General features: G+C 46.3%; 1 protein-coding gene across 1 annotated transcript in view; it reads left to right on the top strand.

Moving 5' to 3' along the window:
- The first annotated feature begins 630 nt into the window (after window positions 1-630).
- rasal1a (RAS protein activator like 1a (GAP1 like)) overlaps window positions 631-17,526 on the top strand; it is a 146,683-nt gene continuing 129,787 nt past the window's right edge. The window contains 4 exon segments of the mRNA XM_078421548.1: window positions 631-995; window positions 1,119-1,175; window positions 16,670-16,698; window positions 16,701-16,782. Coding sequence (XP_078277674.1) covers window positions 931-995; window positions 1,119-1,175; window positions 16,670-16,698; window positions 16,701-16,782 — 233 coding nt within the window. The 5' untranslated portion in view covers window positions 631-930.

Raw genomic sequence — 17,526 nt, 5'->3', positions numbered from 1 at the left:
ATTCCGGGAATTAACCTAGTAAACCTATGCTGCACGCCCTCAATAGCAAGAATATCCTTCCTCAAATTTGGAGACCAAAACTGCACACAGTACTCCAGGTGCGGTCTCACTCGAGAGTCAGGGGGGAGAGGGAAACTGGAGATACGAAAAGGTTTTAAGAACAAATGAATGAAAGGTGTGAAAAGAACAAATCAAATCCATAACAATGACCAAGGTGGAGCACCCAATGGTCCATTGTTGGCTGTGGAAAAGGTGATAACGAGTGAATGTGCAAACAGTGAAGATGGTGCCTGAATTACTCCAGCATTTGGTGTCCTTTTTAAAATAATAAACCTGAATCTAAAATCACAACAATAAACCAAACGGTAATGGAATTCACTGCAACTTTGGAGCTTGCTTTATTAGTGATGTGCTGCAATAATTTTCACTTCGGTCTGATAGAGCAGTCGCACTCATTTCTCCTTCTCAACACACAATGCCTGTCCGATGGCTCGAAGGTTGAGCAGATTTGTCGCCAATGCCTCTGCAACCCGCCGTGCCACCGGTGGGAGTCAGGCATGCTCTCCACTCCAACGCTGAGCACATATATTTCTTTACCTCGCAAGCTACTTTAAGTCTTGCCCACTGCTGTTTTCATTCAAACCCTGCCAAATCACACACACGCACGCACACACACACACAGCACACACACATCTCAGCACACGCACCTCAGTTGTGGGCGTGAAGCAGAGCAAGTTGGTGAGAGGGAGGCGACCTGGTGGAGGTGCCCGTGTGTGTCTCAGTCTTGGCTTCATTGATTGACTTGGTGGAGGGAGCGAGTGAGTGAGTGAGCGCTCGGCTGCTGACGAGGGGGGATGGATGCAACAAGCTCCAAGTGCTGTCACGTCGCCTTGTAAATAAAGAAATAAACTTTGCACTGGCGCAGCCGTCATGGCCAGGAACACCACCTTGTATTTTCGTCTTATCGAGGGAAGAAATTTGCCAGCAAAGGACGTGTAAGTTCCCTGTCTTGTGCAGCATCTCCCTTTGCATTGCAGCCGACCCGACACCCGTGTGTGTGTGTGTGCAGGGCATTTGGTGGACTGATGGTTTATTCATTCTGGTGCGTTTTGTTTCAGATCTGGTACCAGTGATCCTTACTGTCTGATCAAGGTGGATAATGAAGTGGTGGCGAGGTGAGTGGGTGATTACCGTGGCTATGTATGTGTGTGTGTGTGTGTGTGTGTGTGTGTGTGAGGGTCCGCCAAACATGTGTCTAAGTCTCTTCCCCCAGTCTCTCCAACCTGTTGCCTTTAGAGGAACGCTCTCTGAATCGCCCGGAGGTGTGTTAGTGCGCTGTGATTTCTCCTCTCTCTCTATACTATCCACGTTGTCTTTACGGATACTTGGTTGGATGCTGCCTGACCTGCTGAGTTACTCCAGCATTTTGTGAATAAATCGATTTGTACCAGCATCTGCAGTTATTTTCTTATATTCATTGCGGACAGGTTCGATTGCAGAGAACACGCTGCCCTTTCAGTTTAATCCAAGTCTTGTCCCATCCCCGGTCATTCCTTCTTCTCCCCTTCTCCCAGAAGGTGCAGAAGCTTGAGAACAAGCATCGCCAGACTCAGGAACAGCTTCTTACCCCTCTGTACTCAGGTTTCTGTACAGTCCTTCCACCATGAGCTGGGGTGCTGTCCAATTCACCTCTATCCCATCGTGGACATTGGACTTTGTCTATAGAACCAATTATATTCTGCACTCTGCATCTTCCCTTTTGCTCTACCTGTTGTGCTTGAGTTGAACTCCATGCACGTTTGGAGATTCAGCATGAAAACAGGCCCTTCGGCCCACTGAGTTCATGCTGTTCATACTAGTTCTATATTACCTCATCCACTCCCTGCACACTGGGGGGCAATGTACAGAGAGCCAATTAACCTACGCACCCGCACATCTTTGGATGTGAGAGGAAACCAGAGCACCCGGAGGAAACCCACGCGGTCGCAGGGAGAATGTGCAAACTCCACACCAGACAGCAGCTGAGGTCAGGATCGCACGCGGGTCTCTGATGTTGTGAGGCAGGTGCTGGAGCAAAGGAATGTGATGGGTGGCACATTTAGTAGAGCTCCAGTTTCCTCACACATTCCAAAGACATGTGGGTTTCTAGGTTAATTGGACACTAACAAATTCCCGTGTGTCTAGGGAGTGGATGAAAAAGGGGGATAATATAGAATCAGTGTGAACGGGTGATCGATGGTCGGTGTGGACTTGGCAGAAGGGGCTGTTTCCATGTTGTATCTCTAAATTAAACTAAACTGCCCAACCTGTATCCAAAGTCTAGCTGAGTTTACTATTTAGTTCAGATCCGAGAAGACGTATATGTAGGAATCAAGACAAGTTGTGTCCTCAAAATATTGGTCAACAAACATTGGCTACCAATGTCAAACCAAATCTCTGCTCCTGATAATTGCTGCACTGTACTGCACATTCGGTGGATGACTTCTCGGAGGTCCAGGTGTCTAAAAAATTAGACAAGGAGAGCTTTCTTTCTCTCACCACAGATGATCACCACAGACCTGCTGTATTTCCTGCATTCTCTGTTTTTATTTCAAATTTCTCTCTTCTATTGTTTTTAGCTTGTGGATAAATATAGCACCATCTAGTTACTGAGAAGTAATGCCTTTAATAGATTGATTATTGTGAACCTGTTTCAACTCCTTAGTGGGCTGCTCAGCTTTGAAGTGAATAACTGCCCAATAAACGTGCACTCTAGCTAACAAGGAAACACGGTCCTGAGATTCACTGCTGAGATTACAATTGTCCAATTTTCTTAAGTACTTTGTTACAAGGTCACCTGGAGGAATCACTCATATTTCTTAGTGTTCACCAGGTGAATGGCATTTTGTTTTATAAGACAAATTTAGTTTATAATGGTACTTATCTTAATTGGACTTCAGTTTCTGTTTATGAGCAAAACAAACATATACAGGATTTCCACAAAATGCTGGAGTAACTCAGCGGCACAGGCAGCATCTCTGGATAGAAGGAATGGGTGATATTTTGGGTCGAGATCCTTCTTCAGACTCAAAGGAAATGTCTCGACCCGAATCATCACTCATCCCTTCTCTCCAGAGATGCTGCCTGTCCCATTGAGTTACTCCAGCACTTTGTGCTATCTTCAGTTCAAACCAGCATCTGCAGTTCCTTCCTACACGTACATAAGATTTAATTCCTTTCAAGTAACCTAAAATTCAGATATTTACAAATAGTACTAAACCCTACAGATACACCACATAGAATGTGAAACACCTCCAACAAACTGGTTTATGTTAGACCCAGGGAGAACATCAAATATTATGTTCCTTTAGTTTAGTCTAGTAGGCACGGTAGCGCAGCGGTAGAGTTGCTGCTTTACAGCGAATGCAGCGCCAGAGACTCAGGTTCGATCCTGACTACGGGTGCTGCACTGTAAGGAGTTTGTACGTTCTCCCCGTGACCTGCGTGGGTTTTCTCCGAGATCTTCGGTTTCCTCCCACACTCCAAATACGTACAGGTATGTAGGTTAATTGGCTGGGTAAAATGTAAAAATTGTCCCTAGTGTGTGTAGGATAGTGTTAATGTACGGGGATCGCTGGGCGGCACGGACTTGGAGGGCCGAAAAGGCCTGTTTCCGGCTGTATATATATGATATGATATGATATATTATTATTGTCAAAGGTGCCGAGTTTTACAGTGAAAAGCTTTTTGTTGTTGCATGCTATCCAGTCAGTGGAAAGACGAAACATGATTACAATCAAACCGTTCACAGTGTACAGATACAGGATGAAGGGAATAATGTATAAAGTCCAATTAAAGATAGTCCGAGGGTCTCCAGTGAGGTAGATGGTAGGTTAGGACTGTTCTCTAGTTGGTGATAGGATGGTTAAATATGTTCCTCCACCAGTCCGCACCCGTTGAAATATTGAATGACTGAAGTTTTAGTTGTTTACAGATAGAGCATGGAAACAGGCCCTTCGGCCCACCGAGTCCTCACCGACCAATGATAACACTTACCCTCGTTCTAACCTGCACTCTTGGGACAATTTTACAGAAACCAATTAACCTACAAACCTGCACATCTTTGGAATGTGGGATGAAACCGGAGCATCCGGAGTAAACCCATACGGTCACAGGGAGAACGTACAAACTCCGTGCAGACATCACCCGTAGTCAGGATCAACTCTACCACTGAATCCCAATTGCAATGCAATTTGTGCATCTTAAAGATTTATTTTTAAATGGCTTTTAGATCTTTAGTCTGAAGATCTCAAATTTGTTGTCCGAATGATGTGCCACGTATAGTGGTCGAGGCAGATACAATAGTGGGGTTTAAGAGGCTTTTAGTTAGGCACGTAGATATGAAGGGAATGGAGGGATATGGACCATGTGTAGGCAGAGGAGATTCGTTTAGCCTGGCATTATGTTCGGCATGGGCTGAAGGATCTGTTTCAGTGCTGTGCTATTCTACGTTTCATAGATATAATGAGTAACAGTTGACCTTATATCAAATTAAGTATTGATCATACCAAGCAGATCTATATGTTTCCTGGAAGATCAGCCATAAGTTTGATGAATGTCGGAGTAAGCGCGAATAAATGACCTACTCCCGCAGCTAGATGTTAGCTTCTTAACTGCAAATGAACAATCTCTTAGCCCATGGGTCCAAAAATCCAGATAATTATAAATAGCGTCAAGGTCTCCACAAACACTACGTAGAATGTAAAACACCTTAATCTCCCTTCTGTCTATTCAGAAACAGTTCATTTTCACAGTTAATTGGGGTGGCATGGTGGCGCAGCGGTGGAATTGCTACCTTACCCGGGTTCGATCGTGACTACGGGTGCTGTCTGTATGGAGTTTGTACGTTCTCTCTCTGACTGTGTGGGTTTTTACTGGGTGCTCCGGTTTCCTCCCACGCTCCAAAGACGCACAGGTTTGTGGGTTAATTTGGCTTCGGCTGAAAAAATTGTAAGTTGTCCCTAGCATGTAGGATAGTGCAGTGTATGGGAATCGCTGGTCCGTGTGGACTCGGTCGGCCGAAGGGCCTGTTTCTGCACTGTATCTCTAAGCTAAACGTAACCTGCAGATCAACACCAGCCTGCATTTCTACAGTGCCATTTACAGAGTATATTGTTTATCGATGCCTCACCGTGCAGTCGTCAAACAAAATCTGACGCTATCCTCCGTAAGACAATGTTAGGATGGATGAAAGAGGAGACGCTAGGAACTGCAGATGCTGGTGTACAAACTAAAACACAAAGTGCTGGAGTAACTCGGGTCAGACAGCATCTCTGGAGATAAAGGATGGGCGATGTTTCGGATTGGAACCCTTCTTCAGACATCTTCAGTCCGAAGAAGGGTCCCGATCTGAAATATTAGCCATCCTTTGTCTCCAGAGATGCTGCCAGACCTGTTGAATTACTTCAGCACTCTGTGTCTAACTACAGAACGTACGGCACAGAAACAGACCTTTCAGCCTACAATGACTCTGTCAAACATGTTGCCAAGACCAACTCTTATCTGTGCATGACCTATATCCTTCCATTCCCTGCATATCAGTGTGCTTACCAAGCGTCTCTTTAATACTGCTATCACAATCTGGTTGTCTCTTAATTATCTCCACAATGCAGAAGCAACAAAGGACTGACGACAAATTCCAACATTGCCAGTCAGGTCCACATTCTGTGAACAAATTAAAAAATCGACGAACAGAAATAAAATCAAAAGTCTGGTAGCATAGCAAGTTATCAGCAGCTGGAGACTATATTTTTCAGTGCATCGTTATCATCAGAGCTGAAAAATAAAAATACACAAACAGAAAATAGACTCGGTGAAGGCACGTTTTTCTTCCTCTGTATCCACTCTCACACTTATGGTCTCGACGGGGTAGACAGTCAGAACCTTTTTCCTCAGGGTGGAAATGTCAAAGACTAGTGGGCAAAGTTGAAAGGAGATGTGGGGGGTAAGTTTTTTTTAACGTATTCGGTGGTGGGTGCCTGGAATGTGCTGCCAAGGGGTGGCGGTGGAGGCAGATTTGATAGCGCTGTTTAAGAAGTTTTTAGATAGGCACATGGTTATGCAGGGAATGGAGGGATATGGATCACGTGCAGGCAGAGGAGATTGGTTTATCTTGCCATCATGTTCAGCACAGACATTGCGGGCTGAAGGGCCTTTTCCTGCGTTGAATCGTTCAAGGTTTTTTTAGTTTGCCGTGATTGTGAAGGTGGCTTGTTTTACTTTTCTGTTTGTCCACTGTTTTCTGCAGAATTTGCATTGGCTCTCTTTTAACTCGTGAAGATACATTTCTAATACTTATCACAGTAGCACAGCAGTAGAGTTTCTGCCTTACAGCGCTAGAGACCCGGGTTCCATAAGAGTGCCGTCTACGGAGTTTGCTTACGTTCTCCATGTGACCACGTGGGTTTACCCCAGGTGCTTCGGTTTTCACCCACACTCCAAAGACGTGCAGGTTTGTGGGTTGTTTGGCTTTGGTAAAATTGTAAATTGTTCCCAGTGTGTAGGATAATGCTAGTGAACAGCAATCACTGGCCGGCATGGACTTGGTGGGCTGAAGGGCCTGTTTATGTGCTGTTTCTTTAAAACTAAACTAAACTAAAAAGCAACGAGCCATTGCTGAAGACTTGTTGCAAGGATGATGTGCTACCGGCCATTTGAGAAGGAAGTGGATTAATTCTTTGTAACAGTCACGTCTTGTGTAATTTTTGAGTTTGTGATTATTGCTAAAAGTATGTGCCATTAATATCCTAAATTTGGCGGAATTGCCCCAATGCATCATCATCATCATCTCCATTTGCACCATTTTGAAAGCATTGAAAAGTGGCACACCCCAATTCATGCCAAACAGGCAACTTAGACAATAGACAATAGACAATAGACAATAGACAATAGGTGCAGGAGTAGGCCATTCAGCCCTTCGAGCCAGCACCGCCATTCAATGCGATCATGGCTGATCACTATCAATCAGTACCCCGTTCCTGCCTTCTCCCCATACCCCCTCACTCCGCTATCCTTAAGAGCTCTATCCAGCTCTCTCTTGAAAGCATCCAACGAACTGGCCTCCACTGCCTTCTGAGGCAGAGAATTCCACACCTTCACCACCCTCTGACTGAAAAAGTTCTTCCTCATCTCCGTTCTAAATGGCCTACCCCTTATTCTCAAACTGTGGCCCCTTGTTCTGGACTCCCCCAACATTGGGAACATGTTATCTGCCTCTAATGTGTCCAATCCCCTAATTATCTTATATGTTTCAATAAGATCCCCCCTCATCCTTCTAAATTCCAGTGTATACAAGCCCAATCGCTCCAGCCTTTCAACATACGACAGTCCCGCCATTCCGGGAATTAATCTAGTGAACCTACGCTGCACGCCCTCCATAGCAAGAATATCCTTCCTCAAATTTGGAGACCAAAACTGCACACAGTACTCCAGGTGCGGTCTCACCAGGGCCCGGTACAACTGTAGAAGGACCTCTTTGCTCCTATACTCAACTCCTCTTGTTACGAAGGCCAACATTCCATTGGCTTTCTTCACTGCCTGCTGAACCTGCATGCTTCCTTTCATTGACTGATGCACTAGGACACCCAGATCTCGTTGAACTCCCCCTCCTCCTAACTTGACACCATTCAGATAATAATCTGCCTTTCTATTCTTACTTCCAAAGTGAATAACCTCACACTTATCTACATTAAACTGCATCTGCCATGTATCCGCCCACTCACACAACCTGTCCAGGTCACCCTGCAGCCTTATTGCATCTTCCTCACAATTCACACTACCCCCCAACTTAGTATCATCTGCAAATTTGCTAATGACTTAGTATCATCTGCTGGAAACATTATTGCCATGGGCTCTGAGGCTAGTTCCATCTAATATTTCAGTCACTGTTTCGAGCATGGAAACCGGCCTTTCGGATCCCACACCCACCATCGATCACACCAGTTCCATGTTGTCCCTCTAGTTCTATCTCTTCCACTCCCTCCACACGAGGGGCAATTTACAGAGGTCTATTAACCCTCAAACCCACGTGCATTTGGGATGCAAGAGGAAAGCGGAGCACTCGGGGGAAACAGACACGGTAACAGGGAGAAGGTGCAAACTCCACACGAACAGCACCCGAGGTCAGGTTTGAACCCGGCTCTCTGGTGCTGTGAGGCAGCAGCTCTACCAGCTGTGCCACTTTTGAAACAATAGTGGTGGCACGGTGGCGCAGCGGTAGAGTTGCTGCCTTACAGCGAATGCAGCGCCGGAGTCTCAGGTTCGATCCTGACTACGGGCGCTGTCTGTACTGAGTTTGTACGTTCTCCCCGTGACCTGCGTCGGTTTTCTCCGAGATCTTCGGTTTCCTCCCACGCTCCAAAGGCGTACAGGTTTGTAGGTTGATTGGCTGGGCAAATGTTAAAAATAAATAAAAATGTCCCTAGTGGGGGTAGGATAGTGTTAGTGTGCGGGGATCGCTGGGCGGTGTGGACCCGGTGGGCCGAAGGGCCTGTTTCTGTGCTGTATCTCTAAATCTAAAAAATCTAAAAAAAAATAAAGTGAAGTTGTCATTGAGCCATTGAACCTTTTGAAAGGTTTTTCTTTAGACAGAATGTTTCCATTTGAAGTTGTAAGTAGTACAAGCAAGATTCATAGGCAATGCACAATGTTTTGAAAGAAAATAACTGCAGATGCTAGTACAAATCGAAGGTATTTGTACCTTTGTACCTTGTATTAACTAGGTTAATTCCCGGAATGGCGGGACTGTCGTATGTTGAAAGGCTGGAGCAATTAGGCTTGTATACATGGAATTTAGAAGGATGAGGGGGGATCTTATTGAAACATATAAGATAATTAGGGGATTGGACACATTAGAGGCAGGAAACATGTTCCCAATGTTGGGGGAGTCCAGAACAAGGGGCCACAGTTTAAGAATAAGGGGTAGGCCATTTAGAACGGAGATGAGGAAGAACTTTTTCAGTCAGAGAGTGGTGAAGGTGTGGAATTCTCTGCCTCAGAAGGCAGTGGAGGCCAGTTCGTTGGATGCTTTCAAGAGAGAGCTGGATAGAGCTCTTAAGGATAGCGGAGCGAGGGGGTATGGGGAGAAGGCAGGAACGGGGTACTGATTGAGAGTGATCAGCCATGATCGCATTGAATGGCGGTGCTGGCTCGAAGGGCTGAATGGCCTACTCCTGCACCAATTGTCTATTGTCTATTGTCTATTGTATTTATTTCACAAAGTGCTGGAGTAACTCAGCAGGTCAGGCAGCATCTCAGGAGAGAAGGAATGGGTGACGTTTCGGGTCGAGACCCGAATGTTTTGATATCTGTAATGGTATCAAGTATTGGGGTAAACTGAGATAATTGTGTTTAATAATGCGTTTTTCAACACATTGTTTTGAGTGTATGTCAACCACAACTAATCTCACAGATGATGTTGATAGACAATAGACAATAGACAATAGGTGCAGGAGTAGGCCATTCAGCCCTTCGAGCCAGCACCGCCATTCAATGCGATCATGGCTGATCACTATCAATCAGTACCCCGTTCCTGCCTTCTCCCCATACCCCCTCACTCGCTATCCTTAAGAGCTCTATCCAGCTCTCTCTTGAAAGCATCCAACGAACTGGCCTCCACTGCCTTCTGAGGCAGAGAATTCCACACCTTCACCACCCTCTGACTGAAAAAGTTCTTCCTCATCTCCGTTCTAAATGGCCTACCCCTTATTCTCAAACTGTGGCCCCTTGTTCTGGACTCCCCCAACATTGGGAACATGTTATCTGCCTCTAATGTGTCCAATCCCCTAATTATCTTATATGTTTCAATAAGATCCCCCCTCATCCTTCTAAATTCCAGTGTATACAAGCCCAATCGCTCCAGCCTTTCAACATACGACAGTCCCGCCATTCCGGGAATTAATCTAGTGAACCTACGCTGCACGCCCTCCATAGCAAGAATATCCTTCCTCAAATTTGGAGACCAAAACTGCACACAGTACTCCAGGTGCGGTCTCACCAGGGCCCGGTACAACTGTAGAAGGACCTCTTTGCTCCTATACTCAACTCCTCTTGTTACGAAGGCCAACATTCCATTGGCTTTCTTCACTGCCTGCTGAACCTGCATGCTTCCTTTCATTGACTGATGCACTAGGACACCCAGATCTCGTTGAACTCCCCCTCCTCCTAACTTGACACCATTCAGATAATAATCTGCCTTTCTATTCTTACTTCCAAAGTGAATAACCTCACACTTATCTACATTAAACTGCATCTGCCATGTATCCGCCCACTCACACAACCTGTCCAGGTCACCCTGCAGCCTTATTGCATCTTCCTCACAATTCACACTACCCCCCAACTTAGTATCATCTGCAAATTTGCTAATGGTACTTTTAATCCCTTCGTCTAAGTCATTAATGTATATCTACACTACACTAAGTCATTGATAGAAGCATTGCACCAATATATATTGCTCTTATTCTTCTAATTGAATGGATGAATGCAGTTTGGGTGGAGACCACTGTTTCTGGCAGAGGGTGAGTTTACAATTGAAGTGAAGCAAACTATAAGGGCTCTTAAAACTGGTAACTAGAATAGTGATTTCTTTGCTTTTCTTTACTTTCTTGCTTTACTTTTTTTCTTTGCTCTCATTTGTGTATGCTTTGCCTCCTGACTTAGGAGCAAGGTCCTGTAGAGGTTTTACTGCCTGCAGGGGGGAAAAAAAACAAGGGAATAAATTGACAGAATCCTGCCCTGCTTTTGAATTGTTCATTTTTGAGTTCTGAGGATATGATGGAGATGTCCTGCACATGGGGAAGGCTGAAATGTTGGAGGAGTGAACTAAAAAGTCAACTTGCTGTGGGGGGTTGAGAGAGAGTATTTCTTTCCTACCTGGTCTGCTTTTGAGACCACACTTTCTACTGATAATATTTATGTTTTGAAATGAAGGTTTAGTTTAGTTTGTAGTGTAGATATGCAGTGTGGAAACATGCCCTCTGACTCGCCGGGTCAAGGCCGATCAGCGATCACCCCGTACACGAGCACTACCCTACACACTTGGGACCATTTACAGTTTTATTTAACGAAGCCAATTAACCGACAAACCTGTATGCCTTCGGAGTGTGGGATGAAACCGGAGCACTTGGAGAAACCCCACGCGGTCAAAGGGAGAACGTACAAGCTACCTACGGGCAGCACCCTTAGTCAGGATCGAACCTTGGTCTCTGGCGCTGTGAGGCAGCAGCTCAACTGCTGCACCATCAAATATTAAGTGGAATAACAGAACTTGTGTGAACAGGCCGGAGGTATCACAAAATGCTGGAGTAACTCAGCAGGTCAGGCAGCATCTCAGGAGAGAAGGAATGGGTGACGTTTCGGGTCGAGACCCTTCTTCAGACTGATGTCTGGGGGGCGGGACAAAGGAAGGATATAGGTGGAGAAAGGAAGACAGTGGGAGAACTGGGAAGGGGGAGGAGAAGAAAGGGACAGAGGAACTATCTAAAGTTGGAGAAGTCAATGTTCATACCGCTGGGCTGCAAGCTGCCCAAGCGAAATATGAGGTGCTGTTCCTCCAATTTCCGGTGGGCCTCACTCTGACACTGGAGGAGGCCCATGACAGAAAGGTCAGACTGGGAGTGGGAGGGGAAGTTGAAGTGCTCAGCTTGGTTCAAGTTGGTTAAGGCGGACTGAGCGAAGGTGTTGAGCAAAACGATATTATGTGAACAGGCGATCGATAGCCAGCATGGATTCAGTGGGCTGAAGGGCCTGTTTCCACTCTGGATCTTTCAATCAGTCAATCTCCTGGTTTTTAAGTTGAATGGGAAATCAATGTCCAAATTCAGCGGTTACAAAGAACTCGCAGAGATTAAGTGGGAGGTGATTTTATTTGTGAAGCTAATTGTGGAGTTCACCTCTGCCAGCTCTGTGGTGACACACAATTCATTGGCAAACCCTCACAGCTTGTTGCTGGCTGATTTTCACATTAATAACACAAGTGTCACTCAGATGCCATTAGCTTTTATGGCCAATATATTTTGTGTTTCCAATCTACACGTAAAAAGACATAGTGAAAAATGACAGTTTCCCATTCATGCCAGATATTCTTCAAAAACCTGATAATTTGAGGTTATTTCCTTCGAACATTTATGTCAACACCACTGAATGGAAATGTGTGATCATTTTTTTATTTATAACCCATCCATAAAGTCGGCTATGTTCACAATGGAAATTTATTAAACTTGTGGCATAAGTGCAAGGGCATTTGAACAAAGAGCAGTGCAGCCCTGGAACAGGCCCTTCGGCCCACAATGTCAGTGCTGAACATGATGCCAAGACCAACTGTTATCTGCCTGCGCATGTTCCATATTCCTCCATTCCCTGGATATCCATGTGCCTATCCAGAAGTCTCATAAATGCCACTGTCGTACCTGCCTCCATCCACCACCATCCCTGGCAGTATGACCCAGGCACCCACCACTCTCTGTGTGTAAAACAAAGTCTCCTGCTGGCCCTCCTGGGTTAACAAGGGTGGTCACGGTGGCACAGCGGTAGAGTCAATAGTCAATCAATAGTCGTTTATTTGTCACATACACATAAATGTGTAGTGAAATGAAACATTACCCACAGTTGAACAATAAGACCAATAAGAATAATCAATAAAAATGCAATAACGCATACAATCATAAACTAACACCAAACAAAAAGAAACATCCATCACAGTGAGTCTCCTCCAGTCCCTCCTTACTGTGATGGAAGGCCACAATGTCTTTTCTCTTCCCTGCCGTCTTCTCCCGCGGTCAGGCTGTTGAAGTTGCCACGTCGGGGCGGTCGGGGCTCCCGACATTGAAGCCCCCGCCGGGCGGTGAAAGGTCCGCGGCGGGCCGACCCAAGCCCCGCGATTCGGGGCGGGCGAAGACGCTGCCGCTGCCGGAACTCCTGATGTCGGCCCCCATCCAGGGGCCTGCGGGCTTCCGACATTCACGCGGCCCGCGCCGGAGCCTCCGGAGACGAGTCGCAGCCGCTCCCGCAGCATCCGAAGGCAGCCAGCGCCGCAGGTGGTGAGTCCGGGCCGCGGGCTCTGCGAACCAGAGCCCCAGGTGATCCCAGGTGCATGGCCGGTGGTAGGCCGCAGCGGGAACGGAGACACGACACAGAAACAAAGGTCGCGTCTCCGTTCGGGAGAGAGAATTTTACAGTTCCCGTTCCCTCCCACCCCCCCCCCCCCCCCCCCCCCCCCCCCCCCCCCCCCAACCACATAACATACAAACACTACACCATATTAAAACTACAATTCATACAAAAACAACAAAAAACACAAAAGACAGACGGACTGCAGGCAAGCCGCAGCTGCGACGGCAGCGCTGCCTTACAGCGAATGCAGCGCCGGAGACTCGGGTTCGATCCTGACTATGCGTGCCGTCTTTACGGAGTATGTACGTTCTCCCCGTGATCTGCGTGGGTTTTCACCGAGATCTTCGGTTTCCTCCCATGCTCCAAAGGCGTACAGGTTTGTAGGTTAATTGGCTGGGTAAATGTAAAAACTGACCCTAGTGGGTGTAGGATAGTGTTAATGTGCGGGGATCGCTGGCCGGCGCGGACCCGGTGGGCCGAAGGGCCAGTTTCCGTGCTGTATCTCTAAAACTAAAATAAAACTAAAAAGGAGCAGGGCTGACGAGATGCAGGCGAGTTGATCCAATAGCCACTAATTGGACGCAGCTGTTCTCTGACTGTGGCCTCGGCTCAGTCCGGAGTTCCGGAGTTTTCCAAGAGTTTTCTGGCAGCCGGGCACTGTTTGTGGTGCTGCTCGTAGGCTTCTCCTGGCCCGTCTGCCGGTCATTACGGAGGACGAGCCATCACACCTTCCATACACATTGAGCTGATATGTTTCTATGTTTCTATGATATATTCATAGAGTCACGGTGCAATTCTAGTTCCATTACACGCACCTACTCAGACACTGAAGGTGACATTACCTTCAGGCATGTGTACAAGGAGGAATGTGTTCATGTAAAGCGAGACATGATGAGATCACCAATATGTTGGAATAATATGTTGGAATAATACGTAGAAAAAGCGTATGCTGAAAACACTTAGTGTTTTATCCAGGGTAGTGGAATCAAAAACTGGAGGACACCGGTTTAAGGTGAGAGGAAAAGGATTTAGTTTAGTTTACTGTCACGTGTACCGAGGTGCAGTGAAAATATTTTTTGTTGTGTGCTGCTATCCCGTCAGCGGAAAGACTGTACATGGTTACCATCAAGCCGCCCACTGTGTGCAGATACAGGATAAAGGGAATAACGTTTAGTGCAAGGTAAAGTCCAGTAAAGTCCGATTAAAAATAGTTCAATGAGTTAGATAGGAGGTCAGGACCGCTCCCTAGTTGGTGAGAGGATGGTTCAGTTGCCTGATAACAGCTGGGAAGAAACTGTCCCTGAATCTGGATGCGTGTGTTTTCACGCTTCCATACCTCTTGCCCGATGGGAGAGGGGAGGATGGCCAGGGCCGTTTTTACAGCATTATGGGCCCCCGGGCAAAGCAGTGTACTGGGGCCCCTACCGTTACTCTCCCCCACCCCCCTTTCCCTACCAGCCCCCCCCTGTCGTGCCGGCGAAAAGCACTTACCGAAAAGCACTTAGCGATGGACTTAGGGTGCAACATTGTTGCGAAAAGCACTTACAGATCGCTGTGAGAAGCACTTAGTGACCGAAAATGTTGCGAAAAAAGCACTTATTGAACCTACATTTTTAAAGTAGTATTTATTTATTGCAAGTCACTTAACATACACAGATCAGCATGGGGCCCCTATGCTCGTGGGGCCCCGGGCAAGTGCCCAAGGCCCATGCGTTAAGACGGCCCTGAGGATGGCCGGGATGCGACTCGTCCATGATCATGCTGGTGGCCTTGCCGAGACAGCGTGAGGTGTAAATGGAGTCAATGCAAGGGAGGTTGGTTTGTGTGATGGTCTGTGCCTGTGTCCACAATTCTCTGCAATTTCTTGTAACATTGCAGGCATGGTTCAAAGAGTCAGCTGGGTCATTGAGGGGAAAGTGTGGAGGTTGGTCTTTTGTCTTGTTTCCCCACTGTTTGAACCCATCATGTGTGTTTCTCCACGAGTCAATGTCATTGAAAGTGACTGAATATGGTACGGAAGTCTGTAAGGTCAGTCTGTGACAGACTGAACTGTGCAACGGGAGGTCAATCAGCAAATAATTCTCCACATTCTGGCCACAAGTTAAGAACATTCACTTCCGTGATAAGTTAAGAAATTCTTGAGGATATTTTTTGACATTTCCACCCTGGGGGGTAAAAGAAGGTTCTGACTGTCTACCCTGTCTATGCCACTCATAATTTTATTTACTTCTATCAGTTCTCTTCTCAATCTCCGGCATTCTAGAGAAAACTATCCAAGTCTGTCTAACCTCTCCTTGTAGCCACAGAGAACTGCAGATGCTGGTATATAACAAAGAAAGACACAAAGTGAAGGAGTAACTCAGAGCGTTAGACAGCATCTCTGGAGAAAAAGGATGGGTGGCGTTTTAGGCTGGGACCCTTCTTCAGACTGAAAGTAGAGGAGGGTAGTGGGCTAATGCCCTCTAATCCAGACAGCATTTGTCTGTACACCCCCCTAATCTTCAGGTTGTCCGTCTGTCAGACTTCTAATGGTCCCGGGATGTGCCGTTGCCACTTTAATCATGGAAGGTCTGTAATGAGATATTTTCTGCATATCGAATATTCAGAGTCCATCTGTTACTTGCTTTGTTCAAGGTGTGCATCATCTGTTAGCAGATTTAATGAATGTGCTGTTTTACATCACGCTACATGCACTCTCAATGTGTTTACAATTTTCACCCATTAACTAATTCATAACATTAATTCTCTCGAGCTGGATTTGCAGCTGCAATCATATTCCAGCAAGAGTATTCAAACGTTACTCTTTTTATAATCTGATGTCATTACGATAAAATGACCTGTTTAGTCTCAACTGAGAATATTTGAAGACAGAGATATTTGGGACCAGTCAACCAAAAACCCCCTATAAAGGCCCTCTTTCACACCCATCATAAGTCTGAAGAAGGGTCCTGACAGAAAAGTGTTGTATGTCCATTTCCCTCCGCAGATGCTGCCTGACCCACCAAGTTCCTCCAGCCTTTTGTCGTTTCTTGTTCAAGATCCCAGCATCTGTAGTTATATTGCCACAAATAAATTGTACACTTTCCATATTGGTTTTAAGTACGTGTGTTTGGGCAGTTACAGCATCATAGAGTCATAGAGCTAAACAGAGCAAAAGGACATACCTTTAGAAATGAGATGGGGAGGAATAGTGTTAATGTGCGGGGATCGCTGGTCGGCGCGGACCCGGTGGGCCGAAGGGCCTGTTTCCGTGCTGTATCTCTAAACTAAACTCAAACTAAAAATGAGGCTTTCACTCAGTGACCTGTTCAATGCTTGCTACCTCTGTCCTCAGTGGTATGTCCAAGGCATACTACATAAGATTATCCCTTTGTATGCCAGGTCTAATTTAAGCACTGTGACTTGATTTAATGATGGGGAGTTGTTAGTTGAGTCAAGCAGAAAGAAAAGGAGAGGATGAGTTGTCTCTGACGGCAGTCCATAGGTTTGCACCATTCTGATTGTCTACTCTTCTCACATTTAGAACTGCCACGGTGTGGAGGGACCTGAATCCATCTGGGGTGAAGAATATACTCTCCACCTGCCCATGGGCTTTCACAACCTCTCGTTTTATGTCATGGATGAAGACACCATTGGGTAAGTCAGCCTTCAACTATCGGCAAGTCTTCAAGAACTTTACAAGAAAGGCCCGGCTGTTTCTCAATTTCCAATTGTTCTCGAACCAACACTTGAGAAGAACCCTGATGATTCCTAAAGATTTTAGAGAGACATTTCTCTTTGTTTTATCAATGCAATTTCAGGAGATATTTTGTGATTTTGATTAAAATAATCAAACTGCTGGAGGAACTTGAAGCTTTTCTCTTTCTCTCTCCTTCTCTCTCTCTCTCTCTCTCTCTCTCTCTCTCTCTTTCTCTCTCTCTCTCTCTCTCTCCTCTCTCTCTCTCTCTCTCTCTCTCTCTCTCTCTCTCTCTCTCTCTCTCTCTCTCTCTCTCTCTCTCTCTCTCTCTCTCTCTCTCTCTCTCTCTCTCTCTCTCTCTCTCTCTCTCTCTCTCTCTCTCTCTCTTCTCTCTCTCTCTCTCTCTCTCTCTCTCTCTCTCTCTCTCTCTCTCTCTCTCTCTCTCTCTCTCTCTCTCTCTCTCTCTCTCCCTCTCTCCCTCTCTCCCTCTCTCCCTCTCTCCCTCTCTCCCTCTCTCCCTCTCTCCCTCTCTCCCTCTCTCCCTCTCTCCCTCTCTCCCTCTCTCCCTCTCTCTCTCTCTCCCTCCTCCCTCCCCCTGGGGGAAGGGAAGAAGCGTCTTAGTTTAGTTTACATAGATGCAAAATGCTGGAGTAACAGTGGGTCAGCAGCATCTCTAGAGCAAAGCGACGTTTCGGTTCGAGATC

This window comes from Rhinoraja longicauda, chromosome 25 (genome assembly GCF_053455715.1).
Source record: "Rhinoraja longicauda isolate Sanriku21f chromosome 25, sRhiLon1.1, whole genome shotgun sequence".
NCBI classification, from domain to species: domain Eukaryota; kingdom Metazoa; phylum Chordata; class Chondrichthyes; order Rajiformes; family Arhynchobatidae; genus Rhinoraja; species Rhinoraja longicauda.
This window is presented reverse-complemented; position numbering and strand designations above follow the sequence as displayed.